Genomic DNA, 22210 nt, shown 5'->3' on the forward strand with positions numbered 1-22210 from the left:
GGGATTATGTCTCATTTTGTGCTTATTAATAGTGACTGTTGTACATCATTAGGTGGATGATGCTAAGTAACTTCATAAATTACTTTTCCCAACAAGACAAAATCTTGATTCATTTGTGTCACCACATAATAATGTAATTGCTGGTAACGTATACAATGTATGTATATTCACAAACTCAAGACCCAAGTCACTACCTGCCACTGTGGAGTCATCGATTCTCCTGCTCTGGGTGAAGGGAGACTCTGTAGCAGCTGAGGCCATCAGCTGGCCACCGATGGCACTGCTCTCTAAGCCGTCAATATCTGCCAAGGAAAAAGGGTGAGGTTCCCCCTAAGTAACACATTCCAGTCCAAAACAAATGACCACCACCATATTCATTAACAAATACCCATTGTATCTACTGTGTATGAATGAAGTATGTAGCAACTTTTTATAAGAATATCATAAATTTTGTTTTATTCACTTGGTCCAATTTTCTTTCATTGTTGGAGTATTCTTCTGTTATATTATGGTATATTTATTTTTTATTTTTTTTATTTTTTTATTTTTTTGAGACAGAGTCTCGCTTTGTTGTCTAGGCTAGAGTGAGTGCCGTGGCGTCATCCTAGCTCACAGCAACCTCAATCTCCTGGCTCAAACAATCCTTCTGCCCCAGCCTCCCAAGTAGCTGAGACTACAGGCATGCGCCACCATGCCCGGCTAATTTTTTATATATATATATATATATATATATTAGTTGGCCAATTAATTTCTTTCTATTTATAGTAGAGACGGGGTCTCGCTCTTGCTCAGGCTGGTTTCGAACTCCTGACCTCGAGCAATCCAGCCGCCTCGGCCTTCCAGAGAGCTAGGATTACAGGCGTGAGCCACCACGCCCGGCTATTTTTAATTTGAAAAATAAAGATAAATTATTTCTCTGTTAGAAACTCCATTGATTTAGAACATCTTAATCTTTGAATATTCTTTAAATTCAAAACCATGGTATTAGTCTCAAATTTTAAGTTACTCTAATGTGGATTTTTCTTTCAGAACTTCCTCATATGAATTAAGATGAGAGTAAGCCTCTTTGGTCAGATAATCTCTGATTGCAAAGTACAACAACGATAATGTACAATTTTCAAAGTGTTTTCACATAACGCTTTTCATTAATCTCCCAAACAACTCAAAGTAGGTAGGCAGGGTTGGCATTATTTTTCCCATTTCACAGAAGAGGAAATAAATATAGTCGTGTGCTACAAAATGATGTTTTGGTCAATGATGGACAGCATTTAAGACAGTGGTCCTGTAAGATTATGATACAGTATATTTACTCTATCTTTTCTATGTTTAGATACACAAATACTTAACATTGTGTTACAATTGTCTACAGTATTCAGTACAGTAACTTGCTGCACAGGTTTGTAGCCTGGGAGCAATAGGCCATACCATATAGCCTAGGTGTGTATATGAACACTCTGTGATGGTCACACAATGACAGAATCTCCTAATAACACATTTCTCAGAACGTACACCCCGTCCCCCCAAAGTGATGCATGGGTGTGTTTAAAGTAGGTAAATCACTCAAGGCCATGAGGCTGGTAAGAGAAGGAATACGACTTCTATTCAAGTCTTCTGACTCCCAGCCAGGCCTCTCTGCAGGATACCATATTGTAGCTGAGTATGGGATCATAAATTACTTTAAGTTTTGGTTAAACTCTCATCTGCAGACTTAGCTCAACAAATCCTTCATCAGTTAGTATTGTGTTGATAACCAGATTGCTGTATTGTTTCTCCTTGAATATAATGAAAAGATCAGATAGAAGTTTCCAAACTCTAGGTTAACTTCTGCTGAAATCCACCTATCACTTACACCTGGAATTTGCCACAAAGAATCATAGAACCTTATTTTGTCAAATTTTTATGAAAAGCCTATGGATTTTTTTAAAAATCATTAATCTAAAATTAAATAACTTTCTTATGGACATAGCAGTCCAGCTTACTGTTCCATTATAAAAGAGATGGCTGATTAACAGTGATGACTGATGAATACGGTAACTGTGAATAGTCTGTTAGTCTGTTATTTGTTCATTTTACATCTACTGAATGACTCCTTTTATTAGGGCCTGGGTAAGAAATTCATAGATTACTTTTGGCAGAAACTACGGTATTTGCAAATTAAAGCTGGAATGTTTATCATCCTCATCCAAATTCCAAGGCACTTATAAGCTCTGGGCAGTACCTTCCATCTCTACTGAAAGAAGTTTGTAAAAACAGATGGAAACCAAGCATTGCTCACAGGTAAATAAATATCTCACACATATTTTAATAATTATTTTTCAAATGGATGCAAATGCTATCATGACTAACAAAATACAAATTGGTCACCTGTCCGTGATCACAATCCCCAAGGCTTTGGATTCAACCTTGTTTCCCCCGACAATTCCATCCTAGTTTTGGAAGCAAGACTCCAAATGCCAGATGCCAGACAATGACCAGGACTCTGCCACCCATGCACAGACCTCACTGTATGCCTCAGCTGCCTGCCTGATTCCTAAGTAGTGTCTCACCCCAAATTCCCTATGGTTGGGTTCCACCTGCCTGTAGTCCACTCTGCCAACTTTGGAAGAGCCTCCAGCACCAACTACAAGCAACATAACATATCCACTGGACAACAGATCTTTCTACCTTCCAGCTGGACTGCCCTGCCCATCCCAGTCCTGTTCCTGTCTGGCACGGAGCCACGCTGAGCTGTGTGAGGATGTGGGACGCTATCGGGGCTGGGGGGTGTCTAGTACAGGGCCACACTCTGCATCCCTTCTCAGCTGGCACCAGGAGAGGATAACTGACATCAGAAACCAGTCTGAGAGCTCAGAGCAAATCCAGGGGAAGCCTGGAGATGTAACTTACTAAGGCTACCGATGAGCAAACTAAACTTCTGAGCACTTCCTGAACTTTGACATCATGGCTGAGCCATGAGAATCCACAAGATGCTGCTTTTGCCAAAAAAAAAAATTGATTCACAACAATACTGCATATTGCTTTCTATGCTGTCATGTGAAATTTCTAAAAGTTAAATAGGATTTAAAAAATTCTCTGGACACTGAAGACAAAGATGCCAGGCAGGCAAGTATCTGGCATTATGTTTAAGTTCTGGCATGACTAGGAAGCGGAGGGAGGACCTCTGATATGGACAGGAAATGGGAATGAAACCAAGCTTTAAAAACAGTCACTTTACATTACTGGTAACATCCCAAGAGCACTGAGTGATATTGGCATCTTTTAGCATGTGAGAACTTCTAGGAATATTTCCAGGCTCTGTCCCCAGAAAGTATGACTTATCCACAGAAGAGGCCTATAGTTTTACACCAACAGACAAAGGTGCCAAGTTAGTCCTTATCTAATGGACCACAGTGAATTCTACAGACATTACATGGAGAAAGGACAGAAAACTCCCAGGAAATGAATTCATGACACTTCCCTAGAACTGTCACCATCTGACAGGGAAGCTCTGGGGATGCTGCTTCAAAGTCTGCTTGAAACACCATCGTTTCTCTCAAAGAGGCTTTGAAGCGTGATCCATACCACCCTGCCAGGAACCCAGACCCCGAGAAGAACCACTGACCAGTGAGCATGGTGATGAGGGGAAGGCTGTTATCTTCAGGGCTGCCCCAGTAGCCAGCCTCTCCGAGCATGTTCCTGTCCAGCACCTGATGGTACAGCTCCTCGATCCAGGCCTGGGAAAAGACCATGAGCACCCCGCTGGTCTGCAACTGCTTCATGAACTCTTTCTGCAGAGACAGAACATGTATGGAGGTGACCAAACACCAAATCCTGCAAGCAAACAGCCTCCCAAGCCCTCTGCCACCTCTTCATGTCACAGAGCCCCAAAGCAAGGGGGTGGGGGCGGCAAAGGAGGAGAAGCTGAGATGGAGAGGTCCCTAACATCCTGAAGTTCCTTTCACTTATGACACACCTTGACAGATACCCTGTAGAAGAAATAGAGAGGCTGCATTTTGTATTTTTACTCTTTGATGGGGGGGTGGGCTGACAACTGCACTGCTATCTGCAACAGAGCTGCTCCTCTCCCTGGCCCAACAGCACAAAGATGGAACCTGCTCCCTTAAGGAACAGGTGCATTTCAAGAGATACGTCACTTTTATAACTTATATATACACTTACCCTTGGGAATTTACAACTTATTAAGCAAACGATTATTCCCTTCATGCAGAGCCATGGATTTCAGCTTAGGAACTAACAATAGGTGCACCGCAGAGTGGCTTGTTCAGTCAAGAAAGCCAACTGCAGGACATCATCGATATTTACATTGCACACCTTACAGGAGGACTTTACTATCAACCATCAGTAAGCTTTGCTCTGGGTCGCCAGCAGGTCTGAGAACATTTTTTAATATAATGAAGAGTTTTTGTAACAGGAAGCCTCTATGTTCAGCAAATTCCCTGCACATCTTCTGATCTCACTTAACATGTTGATGATGTGTTTTTGAACATGTTTTATGCACACGTATGTTTAATAATGTCACCAGGTGAAACCACTGCCATCCACAGCCTTTCCCAGGGCTCGTGTCCGTACACTCCTCGCTGTCTGGAGCGCAGTGGGCAGCTCTGCGACTCACAGTGCCATGCAGTAGCACATCTGTGCCCTCACCTTGTCATCTCCTTCCACCCCCACAGACACTGCCAGTCCAGAGCAATGTGGGACAGAACGCACCTCACCGTACGGCTCAGGGCACCTATGCACGTACTTATAGCCAGGAGGCCACAACCTGCCCTCGGGGCATCTGGCTCAGACCACACACTCACCATCACGCCTGGGGCCAGGGTCGGCCGCTTCCGGTAGTAGTCGCCATGGGAGAGCTTCAGGTTGAGGAGCAGGGCGCAGTGTGCGGCCGTGTACAGGCTGTCTGCGTTCATCAGCATCTGGAAGCTGAGGCTGTTGTTCCCGTCAAAGCCAGGAGAGTGCATCATGCCTAAGAAAGAGTAGCAAGACATCTTCAGGGCTGCAAACACTGCGCTTGGCAAGACTGGCTTCTGGAGAGCCAGGAGCCAATCCCAGCGATAGAAACTGCATCTTGCAGAACATTTCTATACAGCAATGACGGCCAGCCAGGAATATCGCTGGGGCCAGATACACACCCCAGCATGGTGGTGAAGTGCACACTCTGGATTGAAGCTTCATCTCTTAGCAGCTACGACTTTGATGAAATCATTTAAACTCTCACTTTCTCTCCCTACAGATAGGGAGAATCGCTGGCTACATTCTGTCCCTTGCTCGAACTTTCCAATGGCTTTCCATCTCAGTGTGATAACACTCAACCTCACCCTCCTCTCCCCCCTCATCCCCATGGCCACCTTGTCCTGCCTGCTGTGCCTAGACCACACCAAGCCTCGACCTGCCTCAGGGTCTTTACATCTGCTTTTGCCATTCCCTGGAATGGTCCCCCCAAGATCTCTGGAAGACTTGCTCCCTCGTCTTCCAGGTCTCTGCTCAAGTGTCAGACACACTTTCCCTTTCAAGTCCATCTAAATAGCATTCACCTCTTTACACTCCAGTACTCTATTTTCTTACCCTGCTGTTTCTGAATTGCCTCAATGGCATTTATTCTACTCAGCCTCATATTAATATATGTTTATTTATTGTCTGATATGACTACCATAAGATCAATGAGAAGGTGGTATTTTATTAGTTTTGTTCACTACAGAATCCCCAGTGCCTATAACTACACCTGGTACATAGCAGACCCTTGAAAAATATTTGCTGAATGAGTAAGAATGAACGAACAAGCTTGCTGTGAGAACTAGGGTGCAATAATGTATGTAAGATGCTTAGGACACAAACTTTTTGAAAGGTAGTAATATTCCTCCAAAAGCTTAATATAGAATTATCATCCAACAATTCTACTCCAAGTTGTGTACCCCAAAGAATTGACAGCACAGATTTGAACAGATACTCGTAAATCAATGCTCACTGCAGCATTACTCATAATATCCAAAAGGTGGAATCAACTTAAGTATTCATCAATAGATGAATGGATAAACAAAATGTGGTTGGTATATACATAAAATGGATTATCATTTAGCCATAAAAAGGAATGGGGTTCTGAAACATGCCCCAATATAGATGTACCTTGGAAATAAGCTAGGCACAAAATGACAGATATGTGTGATCCATTTATATGACAGAAAGTAGATTGGAGGTTATCAGCGGCTAGGGGGAGGGTAGTTTTTATTTGGGATGATAAAGTTCTGGAAATAGTGGTGATGTTTGCCCAATATTTTGATTAAAACAAGAAATAATGTAATACATCAAAACCCACCAAATTGTGTGCTTTAGGTAAATTGTGTGGTATGTGAATTATCTCTCAGTAAAACTGTTAAAAAATAAATGAAATAAAGAGGTTCAAAAACCATAAGTAATAGCTATTGATTTTTCTCTCCACTATTTTTTCTTAAAAAATGATATAAAATCTTTATGCTTAATAGGGTTTTCATTTTGAAAGGCCCTTTGAGCTTTATACAAATTAACTGAAAAAACAAATCAACAACTATATCTCATACTCCAAAGATGGGGTCATTCAAGCCGGGCGCGGTGGCTCACGCCTGTAATCCTAGCACTCTGGGAGGCTGAGGCGGGCGGATTGCTCGAGGTCAGGAGTTCGAAACCAGCCTGAGCAAGAGCAAGACCCCGTCTCTACTATAAATAGAAAGAAATTAATTGGCCAACTAATATATATATATAAAATTAGCCGGGCATGGTGGCGCATGCCTGTAGTCCCAGCTACTCGGGAGGCTGAGGCAGGAGGACTGCTTGAGCCAGGAGTTTGAGGTTGCTGTGAGCTAGATGCCACGGCACTCACTCTAGCCTGGGCAACAAGCGAGACTCTGTCTCAAAAAAAAAAAAAAAAAAAAAAAAAAAAGATGGGGTCATTCAGCCAGAGGGTTGGTGCCTTGTTCAAATTTTCAAAGAGAGCTTTGGGGTGACGAAAATCACCCAAGTCAGTTCTCTGCATCTGGCACCATGCTAGTAGTCCCAGGGCCCCCTGCAGGCAGCCACTTCCAGGCCCTCATGTCCATGCACTCTTCACCGTCTGGAGCTGGGTGGGCAGCTCTGCAGCTCACAGTGCTGTGATGGCACATCTCTGTCCTCACATTGCCATCTCCTTCCACCCTCTGAAGTCCCACAGGCACTGGCAGTCCCAAGCAGTGTGGAACAGAACACACAGCACTGCTCCTCTCAGAGCACCTTAAGAGATTTTTAAATTGATGCTCCATTTGTTCCCGTAAACACTCTGAGGCTGGATTTAGGGATACAGGGGAAACAGTCCCTCCCTACATATGTACATGCAAATTACACATGTCCATACACTCTTCAGACCATGTCTAAAATTATCCTTTCATCAAAAATATGCCTCCTATTCAACAAGCCATGATTTAAGAAAAAAATATGCCTCCTAGATGAACTGTACACGTTTTTCAGAATTAACAGTAAAATAAGCAAGAAATACAAATTTGTAGCTTGCATGTTTATCCAATGACATTATCCGTCTGCATTTCGATGAATATGCAAGTCAGGATATGGACCAGGAAAAGCTTTCAAAGTTGAAAAAAAATTCAAGACCTTTGAGAACCAGTATAAACATTTTTTGATAGAAGCATAGGTATTCTTTCAATAAGACAGCCTCCAACAATCAAAGGTTCAGCATTACTTCTGCTTTGCTGTAGAGAGTTCTGTAAGAACTTTGCAGCTGACTTATGAGACTTTACTGAGAGTACTTTGTGATCACGGGCTAAGGTGCATTTTAAAAGGAAGATCAGGTTGAGAGTGGGATTTGAAAATTACACTCTTGGTCAGGACATGAGCAACACATCTCAGCCCTAATGGTCCCTAATGGTCAATCCCTAACACTTTTTTTTTTTTTTTTTGAGTTGAAGAATCCTTTATTCTGCCAGTCAGGCTCAGAGAGGATCTGACCTCTGACGTCAACCCCTAACACTTTTAAGGTGCAGGGTCGCTTCCAGTTGGTTGGAGGAGATGTAGGGTACGAGATCAGTCTCCTTCCTTGGTAAAACAGAAAGCAGCATTCAGTGTTGGCTGTTTAAACTATCTTGGATCATATATAAAAGCTACATTTGAGTATATGAACAAGGCAAGAAAAAGAATATGTAATTGGCTTTGATTTTAGACATCAGTAATAATTTCTTTAAACATTTGAAACCAACTAATATTTACCGTGGAATGTTTTGGAAAACTGAGCACTTGTTCAGATGCTAAAAGTGGAAAAGGCAGCCAATGTGACTGCTGACATGGAGGCTGAAATCACGACCGAGAGGTAACAGTCCCCTACAGGCACTGGTGGTAAAGACACTGAATTCTGAAGTAACTTGTTGGACTTGTTGGGAAAAGTATGTTGTTACTGGCCTATGTCTGCACACACATTAATTTCTTAAATTACAAAGAGCTGGAAAATTTGAGAATAAAACAAAGTGAGATCTATTCTATCAACTTAAGGAAAATAACCATTTTCTTGCTATATCAAATATAGTTCACTGGTGATATTAATAATGAAAATAACATAATAATAATTATAATTTAATGATTGCTTTCTATTGCCCAAGACTAATCTGTTCTAATATGTTATTTCATTTGATCCTGCCCCAATTTTATTTACCAGTAAGGAAAGTGCCTAAGAGATATTAAATAATTTGTCCAAAGTTATAAAGCTAGAAATTGACAAAGGTTTTTTTGGGCCCAAACTCCAGGGTTTTTGCACTATGCCATGCTGTACTTGCTTCTAATGTTGTGAAAAGATTCCACTGCATCATGCCCCTCTCTAATAGATGCTCTGTTTTCCATTCATCCTTCTGCTCAGTCTCCTTGATATGTTATCCAATTTGGAGTGAAAAGCTGCAGGAACTATGACCTTTTACATATCCTGGCAATGTGCATTTCCCTGTTTTCAGTAGCTAAAGTTCATTCTCTCCCTTGTAATTAAGATGAGCTTTATTGTCAGAAGAGGATAGAAATCACCTGCTTCACTGGTTACCAATGAAAGATCAGATACAAGATTAGCACAGATGACCTAAGTCTCTCCCATGTCTAAGATAATCTGATAATTCCTCTTTTGATAAACATGAAATACTTACAACATTTTTATGGTGCTGAAGAGTATAAGAAATAAGAATAATAGTCCATATTTCTCCTAAGTCCTAATAATACTTCACTCCCCATCAGCAAAACTCACTCCCTTATGTGTATGGAGATATAATCACAAATTGAGATCACCCTACATACATTTGGGAGTGTACCTTGATGTTTTCTAACAATATATGTTGGACATCTCTTGATACTGGCATTTACAGATCTGCCACATTCTTTTTCAATGACTTTGAATATATAACACTGCATAGTTACATTGTGATTTTTTAACTTAATGCTCTATTGGGTGGACATTTATTTTGTTTCAATTATTTAAAAAAAAAGAGCTGAAATGATGAAATAAATGTTAGCACTTCTGCAAGTGTATTTGTGGGGTAAATTCCTTAAAAGCAGAATAAATACATATTTTAAGTGTGATAGGTACAACCAAAATATTTTCTAGGTAGTTTTGTACCAAATTTTCCTTCTACTAATTTTGCATAAGAATGGTCTTATATCTACTCTCAGCAACACTGGGCATTATTAACTTTCTAAACTTGCTTAAAAAGATTATACAACTTTGCTTAGTAACAGATTTTTTTCTTAATTAGGTCTATGGTTCTAATTTTTACATAACATTACTGCTTTATTTTCTGATAGATGTTATAAGAAATTGTTTTTAGAGATTTGAAAAAGGTATGAAGAAAATAAAAATCTATAATAACATAATTCTAAGTAGTATTAGTATTTTAATGTGAATTTTGAATCCTTTTAAAAATTATGACCATTTTTCACATCATTAAAGATTTGAAAACATCATTTTAAATGGCTACATGTCATAATTATATGTACTATAATTCATCTAACTTTTCCCTTATTTTGTGACAGTTATGTTATTTCTAATATTTCTTCTGTTAAATAATGCTAATATGTGCATTTCTACACATAAATCTCTGCCCAAGTTTCTGTTCTCTTACTGTAGCCTCCCAGGAGCCAGGGCGATGCTAGGTATCCAGTGCTGTCTGTCGGGACTTGAAAAACTGTCACACAGTTGCTGGGCTACAGTTTTATAGCCCACTGTGGTTGCTTTTATACCAGAGCAAATCAACTCCAGAAGTTTTTGTGTTCTTAAACAGCATCTTCTAAATTATTAAAAATCCTTTAGGAGGTGCTTATAGACTTAAGGATCCACCAAAAGGAGAAATTAAATACATTATGCTAAGTTAACAGGAATGGATACATGGTATCATAAGTCATATTTTCAAAGAATAAAGACACAAGGAACATGCTAACAAAATATTAATGAATGGTGAATTAATTAATGGTGAATCAGAGGACCCACCAAGCCCTTCCGGAGAGCAGGCTGCCTTCCTCCTCACTCAGAGGACTGACCTGTGACTCCTTCAAGCATACAAACTAGTTCACATCTTAAGAGACCAAAGAGAAACTTCATCAGTCTATAATCAATAAATATTTACTGAGAATAAACCATACGTATCTCAGGACCTTAGCATATAGCATAATACAGCTTCTCTCTTCTATGTTGGCTGAAGAAGGATTGTGAGTGTTCAACAGCAAGAGAGAGGGCAAAAGACAGACATAAACATACACAAAACATACCCCTCCCCCGAATGTTCAATAGGAGAATGTCAAACTTAATGATGGTGGTATAAAAGATATTAGGGAAAAATACAATTTTTAAAAAATACATTTTCCCAGTCTTATAGTGAAACATAGGAATTTGTGTATGTCTGTGTGCTCCTTCGCACAAATAAAAACTCCAAAGTTTATATCTAATTCCAAAAGGAAAAATATTAAGGAAAAAATTATATTGGCTAGTCTTAAAAATTGGTATTTGCATGTTTTAAAAAGAATTGGGAAATTAGAAATTAGGAAATCAGAATTAGGAAAGTTGATAAATTATGTTTCTTTCCATCCTTTTGACAAGTCAGAGAGTTATTTGAAAAGTCCAGGATTCGAAGTTTGGTGTCTCCTCCAGTGTTTGCTACAAATTTGGATCATTCTCATATTTAAGAATGTTCCTGCTTATATCTATTTAGATCTTTCTCTTGTCCTCTTGACAAAGGACAATTTGGTCAGCTTCTTAAAGATACTTAGAAAGAAACCTCTTAACAACACTTCAGTCAGCTCCTACCACGTTCCAGTAACTGGGCCAGACTTTTTTCATGTATGTGTGTGGTGTTTTCTTTTTTGGAAAATAAGAAGTGAATGAGACAAAGTCTCAGCCCTCATAGAGCTGAGAGAATAGGGAGGCAAGGTGGAGGCATTAACTAGTAACTACAATAAATGTAGTAACCATGACAAACACACGTTCAACATTCAGGGCTAGAAGAACAAGTGGTGAGCTGGCTTTTAGCAGTTCTCTGTCAGTCCTCAGGGTCAGGCCTTTATATCTGAGCAAGAGCCTAGGGAGATCCATTCACCTCAGTATTCTGTGGTCAAGAGACCCTAATATTTGAGGGAAAGGCACAGGTGACCTGCCTGGTATCAGGCAATCACTTATTCTTTCCATGAACTTTACGGACCTATTAATTGCTTTTGTTCTGTATTATCTTTCAAGAAAATTACCTTCAAATAAATTATTTACTATATGGAATGCTACTTCCCTATATTATCTTCTCCTTCCACTGAAACTCTAGGTGATGGTCTTTTGCCCTTCAATAACAGTAGCATAACTCTCTGATGTGCTCTGGCCAATATTCCCCCCAGCACTCCTGTTTAAACATGGTCTGGGTCACAATGCTGATATTTGACAGACAGGAAGGGTCTGAGATTGGAGAATAGGATGTTACTGTCTACACTGGCATATCATACATTGCCTGGATATTTGGTAGAATTTAAAATATATTGGGAAGACTTGGCCTGCATCCGATCCAAGACCTTATTCAAAATAGTTTACATTTTGATATACTAAAAGTGAATTGCTCTATGATTTTTAGACACCAAAGTATAGAGGAAGCACATTGAGAATTCAGGGTTTTAAGAATGGTAGATTGTCATTTTGTTTCAATCAGTAGCAGTTTCTAAAATGCAGTTATAAAGCTATATATATTAAAGAAATGTAAGACCATAAGGCAAGAACCATGGTAAAAGTCTGATTTCTACAGAAGTACAGATATAGCTAAAACTTAACCAGCCCCTAACTTGCCTATTGCTAAGTTTCCTACCTGCCTATTGCTATAACTACTTCCTGAAGAAGTGTCATGTTATATCTCTGACAGGGGCAAGATTTTTGATTTCTCCATTTGCTCCTATAGATAACATCACTATTGTAAAACCTAAGACTGATCTTTGAGATATCTTCCAGACTCTGCATTCGGGAGGGACCAGCTGACGTCAGCCTGACCAGTGGTCATGCGTGCGAGCTGATCTGATAGGAGGAACTGTCTCAGCCAAGAAGACAATTTCTCCTTCCCAGCCCTATGAGTTCATCCCCAGCCAACCACCAGACCTGATTCCCCAGCCCTTTGTTCACCAAACCACCTTTAAATATCCTGCCCCAAAATTCTCAAGGAGATGGATTTGAGAAACTTCTCCCATCTTCCTCACCTGGCACTTTGCCATACTAAATTCTCTCTCTGCTGCAGCTTCTGCTGTGTGTATTGGCCTTTATCTGGGCAGTGGGCAAGGGACCGGTTGGGCGGTAACAGTTATAACATTTATAACAGTTATAATTTATCAACTTCCTAGTCTATTCTAGCCCTTGACTGCTGCAGAATTCAAATAAACCGCCACCAATAAGGTCTCAGATTTCTTTGCTCCCTTTAAATGGGGGAAACGTAAAGATTCATTAATATGCTCTGAGCACTTCAAACTACAAGCATGATGGTAATTGCCCATTAAGGGAAAATGCTCTGAATATTCTTGTTGACTATACAGCAAAAAAACTGTTTACAAACCTGAGCAGAAAGTGGAGGCAAAGTTCTGGAGGGCAGAGTCGACCTCCTCCACGCTGGAGAGCGCCAGAAGCCGAGGAATGAGGCCTTCCAGGGACTGCACGAACAGCCGGGCGCTGTGCTGATCCGCCTCCTGGTTCTTCAGCAGTTTGAGAGACAAGGCAGCAGTTCGCAGGGACCGGTGGCCCAGGCAGTCCCGAGGGGTCTGTTCTTCATCAGCCAGGGAACAGTTGTCCGACCCAATGTCCGACACGTCGGACCTGCCTGAGTCCTTTTCTGCTGCCATCGAGTACTGATCACAGGAATCAAACTCCGTCCTAGAAAGATCTTGGTCGTCTACGCTGAAGTTGCTCTCACTATACCTAGATCCATAGGACTTTGTCCTGCAGTCCACGGACAGGAAGTTGGTTATGTCGGGGTAGGCGACCATGTGGCTTCTCTGCACGACATCTGGCTGGTCCACTGCTTCCGGCTCCAACACTTTGCTCAGCGTCTCCTTGCCCTCCTGGATGGCTGGTGACTTGAGGCTGCTCTTGTGATGATCCGAGTGGTCCTCGGGGGTCGTCTGGCCCAACTCTCCCTCCAGAGTGGTCTGGCCTGTGTCTGTGGTGACACTAATGCTGATGTCGGGGCTCCTCTCGTTCCCTGTCTCCCACGGCGTGTGTTCCGAGGACAGCACTCGCCGCTGCCAGCGGAAGTCGGCCTCGTTGATCTCCATGGAGTCTCGGCTCCCCTCGGCCCCATCCTTCAGCTCCTCCAGGCGCAGAAGCAGCAGCTGCACCTGCCCGTCGCTCAGGCCTTTGCCCTGGCTCAGCTCGTCTAGGGCACCGAGCAGGGTGCAGACACAGGACACGGCCGCATAGCAAGCTTCGATGCCACCCTTGATGCATGCTTCCGTCATGCCGTCCATGATGCTAAGCAGCGTTCAAAAGAGAAAACCGCACCAACGCATAAAACACAGAAAAATGCTCTGAAACAAACAAGAATTTTCAGCCTAGCAAATACAATGTTCAAGACAACCTGATTTGCATAAAATTAAATGGTCTGGGCAATAAATACCGTGTTACCCTGAAAATAAGACCTATCCATAAAATAAGCCCTAGCGGGATTTCTAAGCATTTGCCCAATATAAGCCTTACTCCGAAAATAAGACCTAGTGATGGGTGTGGCTACGCAGTGTATCTGCACAACCCATGCATTTTGAGGAGCGGTAAAGAAGATGAGCAGCCCTTCTCATCTGCCCCATCGTGACAGCTACTATCCCAGAGGTGACCGGAAAGGTGCAGGCAGCCCCACCAAGGTCGGCTCCCCGTGTCAGGTCCCGGCCACCCTGTGCGTGCTGCAAGCTGAGGCTTTGAGGGGAAAGTCTCCTCAGTGAAGTGAGGAGCGGGCTGCTCTGCTTTAGGTATTGTGTGTCCCCAGGGGGAAGGAGGAGAGCTGTGGCTGCCATTTTACTCAGCACTGTGGGCCTCTCTCACCCCCTCCCCCCCACAAACACCAGGGGCTAGGGGAAAAGCTTCAGCAAGCAGTCTCTTATGAGCCCAGAAGAGATCATTTCTGCTCCACTGTGCAGATTGGACCCAGTGCTCACTGGATCTCTGATAAATAAGCCAGCCCTGCTCATTTAATGAGAGCTCTATTGCTCGATATGAGAGATTGGAGCCAATGGTTCTAAAGGAAATAGAGTCACAAGAAATTCAGGATGGAATTCGGGGTTTGGAGAGTTATGACGATGTGCCAGAAGACGACGACTTAACTATATTTGAATAAATGTAGATTGTTGCACCATACTTAAAAAAAAATAACAGATCCCCTGAAAATAAGCCCTAGGGTGTCTTCTTGAGGAAAAATAAATATAAGACCCCATCTTATTTTCGGGGAAACACAGGAAAACAAGCATGCTCAGGCCAGCAGAGGAAAACGTCCAGGTAAAGTGGTCCACCGTGAGTCACAGCTGGTTTATCTGGGGACAAACAAAACTCTCAATGGGAATTTATAATCCTCCAAGGACAGGCATTGCACAATCTCACCTTTGTAATATGCTAGGTTTTTCAAATAGAAAATAGTTATAATGGCTACACAATAACGTGGCCCTTCATCTGTCAAATAAACACATTCCTACACAGATACATTTAAATACAATTCTTAGAAATCACATAATGTTCAGTTTTCTAGGGGGACTACATGTGAAGGACTCCTACAGTGACAGTATTGGAAACCAAAGAGTTATTCTCTAAAATAATCCCGATGAATAACTTTTGTACGTTTCACTTATGTATGGAAAGTTATATGATTATAATAAATTGAGATAGGTCTTCTCACATGGCTTGTGGCTTCATCGCATTTCATAACATGTAGGTTTGTAAAAATTTCAGAGATTTACAAGTAAAGTTGAAAGTATTCAGAGAAACATCTTCACCAAGCAATAAAGACCTAAAAGGGCACCGTATCTTACAGTTTAAGAAGATCCAGATGAGATTTTCTTTTTGAAATTGATCTTTTTCTGGACTCTGGTTCGGTGGAGCTGGGCCCTGCCAAGTCGCAGAGACGTTGTGGGCTCCCGAGTATCTTTAAGAAAAAGGAGGGGAAAATAAACAAAACAGTGAATATCACAAAAAAAGACAAGTTTTAAATTGTGAGATCAAGTAAACATGTACTTTCTCTACTGAATGACTACATAAGGAGAAACACAGCCATTTGGAACTTCAAATCTTAATAAAACTGACTCAGTTATTCTTCTTAACGTTTGGCTCCCAGCTCCCCAGCTCAAGGCTGGGTTGGACAAAGAAAACTCTCTGGAGGATTGTTGCACAATATTTTATAGTACAGAACTAGAACCATTTGGATCTCTGTACTTTAGTGAGATCGGCCTATAATGTAACTTTCCTAACTCTGTTTTATTTGCTAGCAAGCTGGCCTCTCTCTGAAAAGGTTCATGGAAGGTTAAAATTATCTGGTCCTTGAACATTTGGTACAAGTTGTTTCTAAAGCCGTCTGGGGCTCCTGCTCTGAGAAGACTTTGCTACAGATTCAACTTCTTTAAAGATTATAGAACTACTCAGGCCCTCAATTTTTTTTCTTGAGCCAATTTTTTAAAAGTTGTATTATTTCTTAGGGACGTATCCATTTTACCTAAGTTTCCAAAGTTACTGACCTATAGTTGCCTTAATATCTTCTTTTATTTAATGTTTGTAACATCTGTAGTTGGGTACCATTTTTTCATTCTTTTTTTTTTTTTTTTGAGACGGAGTCTCTGTCGCCCAGACTAGAGTGCAGTGGTGCCAGCCTAGCTCACAGCAACCTCAATCTCCTGGGCTCAAGTGATCCTCCTGCCCCAGCCTCCCAAGTAGCTGGGTCTACAGGCATGTACCACCACACCCAGCTAATTTTTTGTATTTTTAGTAGAGACAGGGTCTCACTCTTGCTCAGGCTGGTCTCAAACTCCTGACCTCAAGGGATCCTCCTGCCCTGGCCTCCCAGAGTGCTACGATTACAGGCATAAGCCATCTCACCTGGCCCACTTTTTTCATTCTTAATTCTGTTTCCTTGTACCTATTCTGGAATTTTTTAAATTCCTCTTGAGAGAAGGTTTTCAATTTTCCTAGTCTTTTCAAAGTCCTAACATTTTCTGCTTTTGATCCTTTATAGTATATTTGCTTTTTATCATATTATTTTGTACTTTTAGTCTTATTTTTCCTCTTTTCAACTTTCTTTGAATTTATTCTGCTCTTTTTTTCTAACTACTGAAGTTGGAGAATTTGGTCATTAATTTCAGGTTTTTCAAATTTTTAATATAAGGAGTTAAAGCCATAAATATCCTCCTGTATATGGCTTTAGCTACCTGCTCACAAGTTTTCATGTACAGAATTTTCATAATTGTTCGGTTATAACCAATGTTTATTTCCATATGGTAGAGGAATTTATAGAAAATTTCAATTCAAGGCTGAATTCATTCAAGGAAAGAATGGTTAATGAAGTATGTGCAGAGCAGATACCCCACTGTTATATCATTCATTTGCAAAGTGATTTATACTCCAAAGCAGGAAAAGGTATATTACATAGAAAAAGTTATATTTTCAGCAGCTCTCCTCTTTCACTCTTTTCATATTTCTTGTCTCTCTCTTGCCCTCTCCGCAGGCCTGCAGTGAAGTGGCTAGTCCTGCTGCCTCTAGCTGCTCCGTCTCTTGCTAGAAGGGTAAGTGCAGTTCCCAGGATGGAGTGGGAAACCTCACTCTCTCCTGGGATCCCACCACATTTGCTAATCCAACTTCACCAGTACTAAATTAGATAATATATTTTAATTCCCACATTAATCTTGTGTGTATTTCTCCAATGTTTCAGAATCTGATTCTGATTAGCCTTCTGAAGAACCCTGAACGAACACTAAAAGAAAGGCAAGACACTTTCAGTCTCAGCTTCTTCAGGTGGGAACGAGGGACGTGGGGTCAGCAGTTGGGGTATCACAGGTCTGATAAAGACTAGGAGACTTGGCCGGGCACGGTGGCTCATGCCTGTAATCCTAGCACTCTGGGAGGCTGAGGGAGGTGAATCGCTCAAGGTCAGGAATTCAAAACCAGCCTGAGCAAGAGTGAGACCCTGTCTCTACTAAAAAGAGAAAGAAAATTAATTGGCCAACTAAAAATATGTAGAAAAAAAATTAGCCGGGCATGGTGGCACATGCCTATAGTCCCAGCTACTCTGGAGGCTGAGGCAATAGGATCAACTGAGCCCAGGAGATTGAGGTTGCTGTGAGCTAGGCTGACGCCACGGCACTCACTCTAGCCTGGCAAAATAGAGTGACACTCTGTCTCAAAAAAAAAAAAAAAAAAAGACTAGGAGACTCCCTCTAAAGATGAGCCATAGGAGAGAGAAACTGAAGCAAGGTGAACTACTTTTGCCTTACTGTTCATTTTGGGGGAAAGTAGAAACAGAAAAGATTATATTCTTTGAAAAACAAAGTGTCCTATATGTCCTTGATTAATAGGCACACAGTACATATGGCAGAGTGACAAACTGAAACGAGAACAGGGAAATCACATACCAAGTGTTTAAACTCTAAAAGGCTAAGCAAACATCCTGTGTACCCAGTGGTTTTGTGTGCACAGCCCTGTACATTTTGGTATCTAGGTTACCGATGTTTCCAAATTATTGGTTTTGTCATGTAAAGTGGAGACACTGCTTTTCAGAGCACCGTGGCTGGCCCAAATTAATCTGCTGGGCTCCTCGGGACAGCATTGCCTGGACATGTTACTCAGGTGCTAGTGTCCAACTCTAGCCTCGCCTCTCTAAAATGAGCTTGGAAAGCTAGAAAATCTATGAAAAAGGGAAAAACATAACTAATTTCCTTTGTAATAGTAAAGACATTATTTGAAATATACTTAAACACCTACATACCCCTTATGCAAAGTATTTACTTAGCATTCACGTATCAAGTGGGTCAACAGCGGGCAGCTCCAATGCCTGCCAATTCAGGGGATAAAGAAAGGTTTTGGGGGCTTTCAAAATAGCCTCTTTGCAGACATTTTGTCTCCAGGTCCATCTGTCATTCAGTCAAAACTTATTAAACACTTATTCTTCTTCCAGCACTGTAGTGTTAAATACTGGGGGAAATATACAAAAGCAACATATATGAAAATATATTTGAGAAGAAGCTTATTCCAACTTACATTGTGAAACGATCTGCGAGATGGGACATGTAATCAACTGCTAAATGAAAGGATGGACTTTTAAAAAGAACAAGGTGAGTGGTTTGAGGAACCAGAACCATGAAGGAAGCCGATCTTGATAGCAAAGAGGCAGCTGTACTTGAAATACTTGAGTTCACGTCCTAGCCCTACTCCTCACAAGGTGAGGGCTTTGGGCAAGCGACTTCTCTCCCCAGAGCCTCAGCTTCCCTGTCTGGAAAATGGGCATATTTTCTTCACAAGGCAGTTTCTGAATCAACTAATGTAAAGTGTTACAGTATTAATGTCTAGCTTAGGCTGTAATCAAACACCCAACCCTGCTAAGGGGAAGCAGCCTGCAGGAATAGGGGTGGGGGTACTCTGGAGGAGGCAGGAAGGTAGGAATTGAACAAAGCGGGTCGGGTGGAGTGAAAGTGCACCCTGGGAAATGGGAATGATGGAAGATGACTCCGGAAACTGGGCAGAGTCATTCAGGTGACTCTGATGGGAGAGGCAATAACAAGCCATTAGAAAGAGCTGGGCAATGGCAAAACTGTTAACAGTGGTGATTTATGGACACAGGTCCAGTAAGACAAAAAGGAAAATGACAAACAGGCAGGAGCGGGATTGGACCAGTCATCTTCAGCCTTCATGTGTTTTGTTTTAGGGTAGCAGTAAGTGCACCAAATATTTGTGTAGCATTTTATACTTACAAAGCATTTATGCAAACTTTATTATACTTTGAAGTTGTAACCTTTAGAATATTATAATGATGTTCAGATGACAAAACAGTAAATTCAGAGCTAAATGATTTACCTACTATCACCTAGCTGGTTAGTATCCAAGAGAGGATTTGAATGCTGACTCTTAAACTCAGGCTCAAGAAATGGGTAGCACTAGGAAAGGGGCTTCTGGAATCATCTGCACTGCAACATAAGAGTCCAGTCTTAAAAGTGGTATACGAAAAACCTATGGGCTTAGGGTCAGGGTTTGCACCTTTTCTCTCTCTCTGGCACTTTGGACAAATCATGTGGCCTCTTAGTTTCTTCGTGGGAGGGAAATTCCTTTTCCCTGGCATCGCATTTCTATGAAGAAGATTATCAAGTAAAGTAACATTCTGGGCCACTCTTCTCCCCTCCTCTCATTTCTTCCAGGTACAGGGGGAGCCCTGGTCTGACTGGTGAATGTAGGGTAAGGAGCTGAGCATGCGTGGCCAGCCCCTTCCTCTCCCCTCTCCCTGGGGATCTGCCTGTCAGGGGAAGCCCACTCCTGCCCCTGCAGGCTGCAAGTTTAACAGTGGTGGGGACAGGGCCCCACACGAGGTGCTGCTGTACAGAGTAGTGTCATTTCACTGGCATCTAAAGCTATACTGTGTTCACCAACCTAAGGGAAATCAGCGGCCTTTGGATTTCCATTGCCAGAACACTCTAATGGGGAAAAGTAGTAATATTCCTCACCAGCAAAAATAAAGTTGATACACAACTTCACAAAGTTGTTATGAATATTAAAGATAATATATGTGAAGTACCTGGCATACAGTAGGCAAGAAAAAGAATGGCAATTATTATTGTATGCACGTAGATTTTCTTGACCTGACATTAAATCTGGTTCACTCCTTCATTTCTTCATTTCTAGAAATGTTGCATCAGAACTTTCTATTATTCATTATAATCAAATCTCATCACAACAATACTAAGAAGCAATTCAAATTTAACTCTGCAGAAATTGGTTGTTCTAAATATTGCTTAAAGGCAGTAAATCATCAACAAGGGAATTTGGTTACTCTGGTTTTAGGAGGGTTAGGTACCAAAAGGAAATGCAATTTGGCCTTTATGAACAAGTTCACAAGTATGAAAATGCTGATAACTCTTTTGGTTCTTTGAGAGAAAGCAGAAGAATCTTTGAAGTACCTTCAAAATAACCCTAATTCCTCCTCAAATCCATAAAGCAGCACACTGGATGACTATGACAAGCTGTACAACCCTTATGTTCTCCTTGAGGTCATGACTTCTGGGAGAAATGAGGCAAAAGAAGGAATGGAGCGAAGGGATTCCTTTTAGCAATCAGACACTGGTAAAGCTCTGTCATGATGTACAACATGAGTATAAAATCATTTTGAAATCCAGTTTTGGTAAGGGCGAATAATCTTGTATCTCTGCACAAATAGCACCTAAGTTAGCAGAATGATATCTCAGCCTGGGGTGCACAGCTAATGGAGTTTTAACAAGCACGTGGCTCCATTATCCAACAGTTTTGCATCAGTGAGCATCATCAACCCTTCCTTAACCCGGCTCCCAATGCACGCATATACACTGACTCCAGAGATACCGTTTGTTACTGGAGACCACATGGTAGCAAGGAAGTTCCAGTGAATGATCAGCCAGCATTTTCTGAGCTTCCTGTGTGCAGGGCACTGTGTCCAGACCTCCCCCCCCCAGGAAAGCCCAGTGGCCATCGGTGCCCTCCTCACCTCTTTCATTATTTTGATGGCTTCTACCCGGTGCTGGGGCGGGGGGTAAAGCAGCACTCGGTGGTAGAGGGACTGGAGCACCGGCTTCATGGAGTCCACCGACCCCACCAGCCGGACGAGCTCGGCCGCAATGTAGTAGATGGTCCGGGCCACGGGCCCGCTCAGGGCTGGCGCCGTGCAGGAGCAGCCCGACCCCCGGCCGTGGTCGGAAACTCCGGGGGACGCAGACTCCGACTCCGTGCTCGTGCTGGCACTGCTGCTGTGAGCAGACGTGATGGTTTTGTCGTGAATCGGGTTCCCCAGGATCACGATGAGAGCAGGGCAGAGGTTTTTCCTGGGAAGAGACAGAGGGAAAAATAAGTTTCTCTACAAGTCAAACATGAATACCACCACGTGGGTAAATAGCAGATGCCACAAAAAGGACTTGTAAGAACGGAGTTCTTCACTGCTCCTTCTTTTGGCTACGTTCTGCCTAGTGTTCTGAATCTCTCCATCATTTCTGGGTATATCAACAGAATACTTTTCCTCATCAACAGAACTAGGATGAACTAAGTCAAATAGCAAGAGAAGCATTAAGAAATCATCTTATGTGAAGAAATAGACTCAGCATGCTATGTGGCTTAGTTATCAAGCTTCATCTTACTATAAATAACAAAATTCTTTCTCATTTGAGAAGTTAATTTCCAATTCCATTCTGACACCTGTCATTCAACTTCCTCCCTGTTGATGAGCTTAGGGACGCATAGCAACTAGTTGGCTGCCTGCGGGGTCTGTCACTTCTGGGAATCTCTGACTGTGAAACTGACAAGTATTCAGGTTAAGGAGGAGGATGTACCAGGGTAGGGCGAAAAGTAAAGTTCACTACCTCTTGCCCCACTGCATAAGGCTCTGGTACCTGTAGATGCTTTCTGAACAAACTGAAAATGCAGAAACTCTGGTTCTTGTCTTCTATGATGCTATTATGTAGACACAATGAAAGAAGGCCTTGGAAGCATATTCTGTACTAACCATCACCCGTTTCTTTCTGG

General features: G+C 41.8%; 1 protein-coding gene across 1 annotated transcript in view; it reads right to left on the reverse strand.

Moving 5' to 3' along the window:
• Nucleotides 1-22210, reverse strand: part of ARFGEF3 (ARFGEF family member 3) — a 153497-nt gene that overhangs the window by 46828 nt on the left and 84459 nt on the right. Inside the window, exons 10-15 of the mRNA XM_012748059.2 lie at nt 21183-21516; nt 15505-15617; nt 13053-13963; nt 4800-4966; nt 3602-3767; nt 195-302 (exon numbers count right to left, since the gene is read on the reverse strand). Of these exons, the coding sequence (XP_012603513.1) occupies nt 195-302; nt 3602-3767; nt 4800-4966; nt 13053-13963; nt 15505-15617; nt 21183-21516 (1799 nt within the window). The remainder of the gene's footprint in view (nt 1-194; nt 303-3601; nt 3768-4799; nt 4967-13052; nt 13964-15504; nt 15618-21182; nt 21517-22210) is intronic.

The sequence above is a fragment of the Microcebus murinus genome, chromosome 5 (assembly GCF_040939455.1).
Source record: "Microcebus murinus isolate Inina chromosome 5, M.murinus_Inina_mat1.0, whole genome shotgun sequence".
NCBI lineage: Eukaryota > Metazoa > Chordata > Mammalia > Primates > Cheirogaleidae > Microcebus > Microcebus murinus.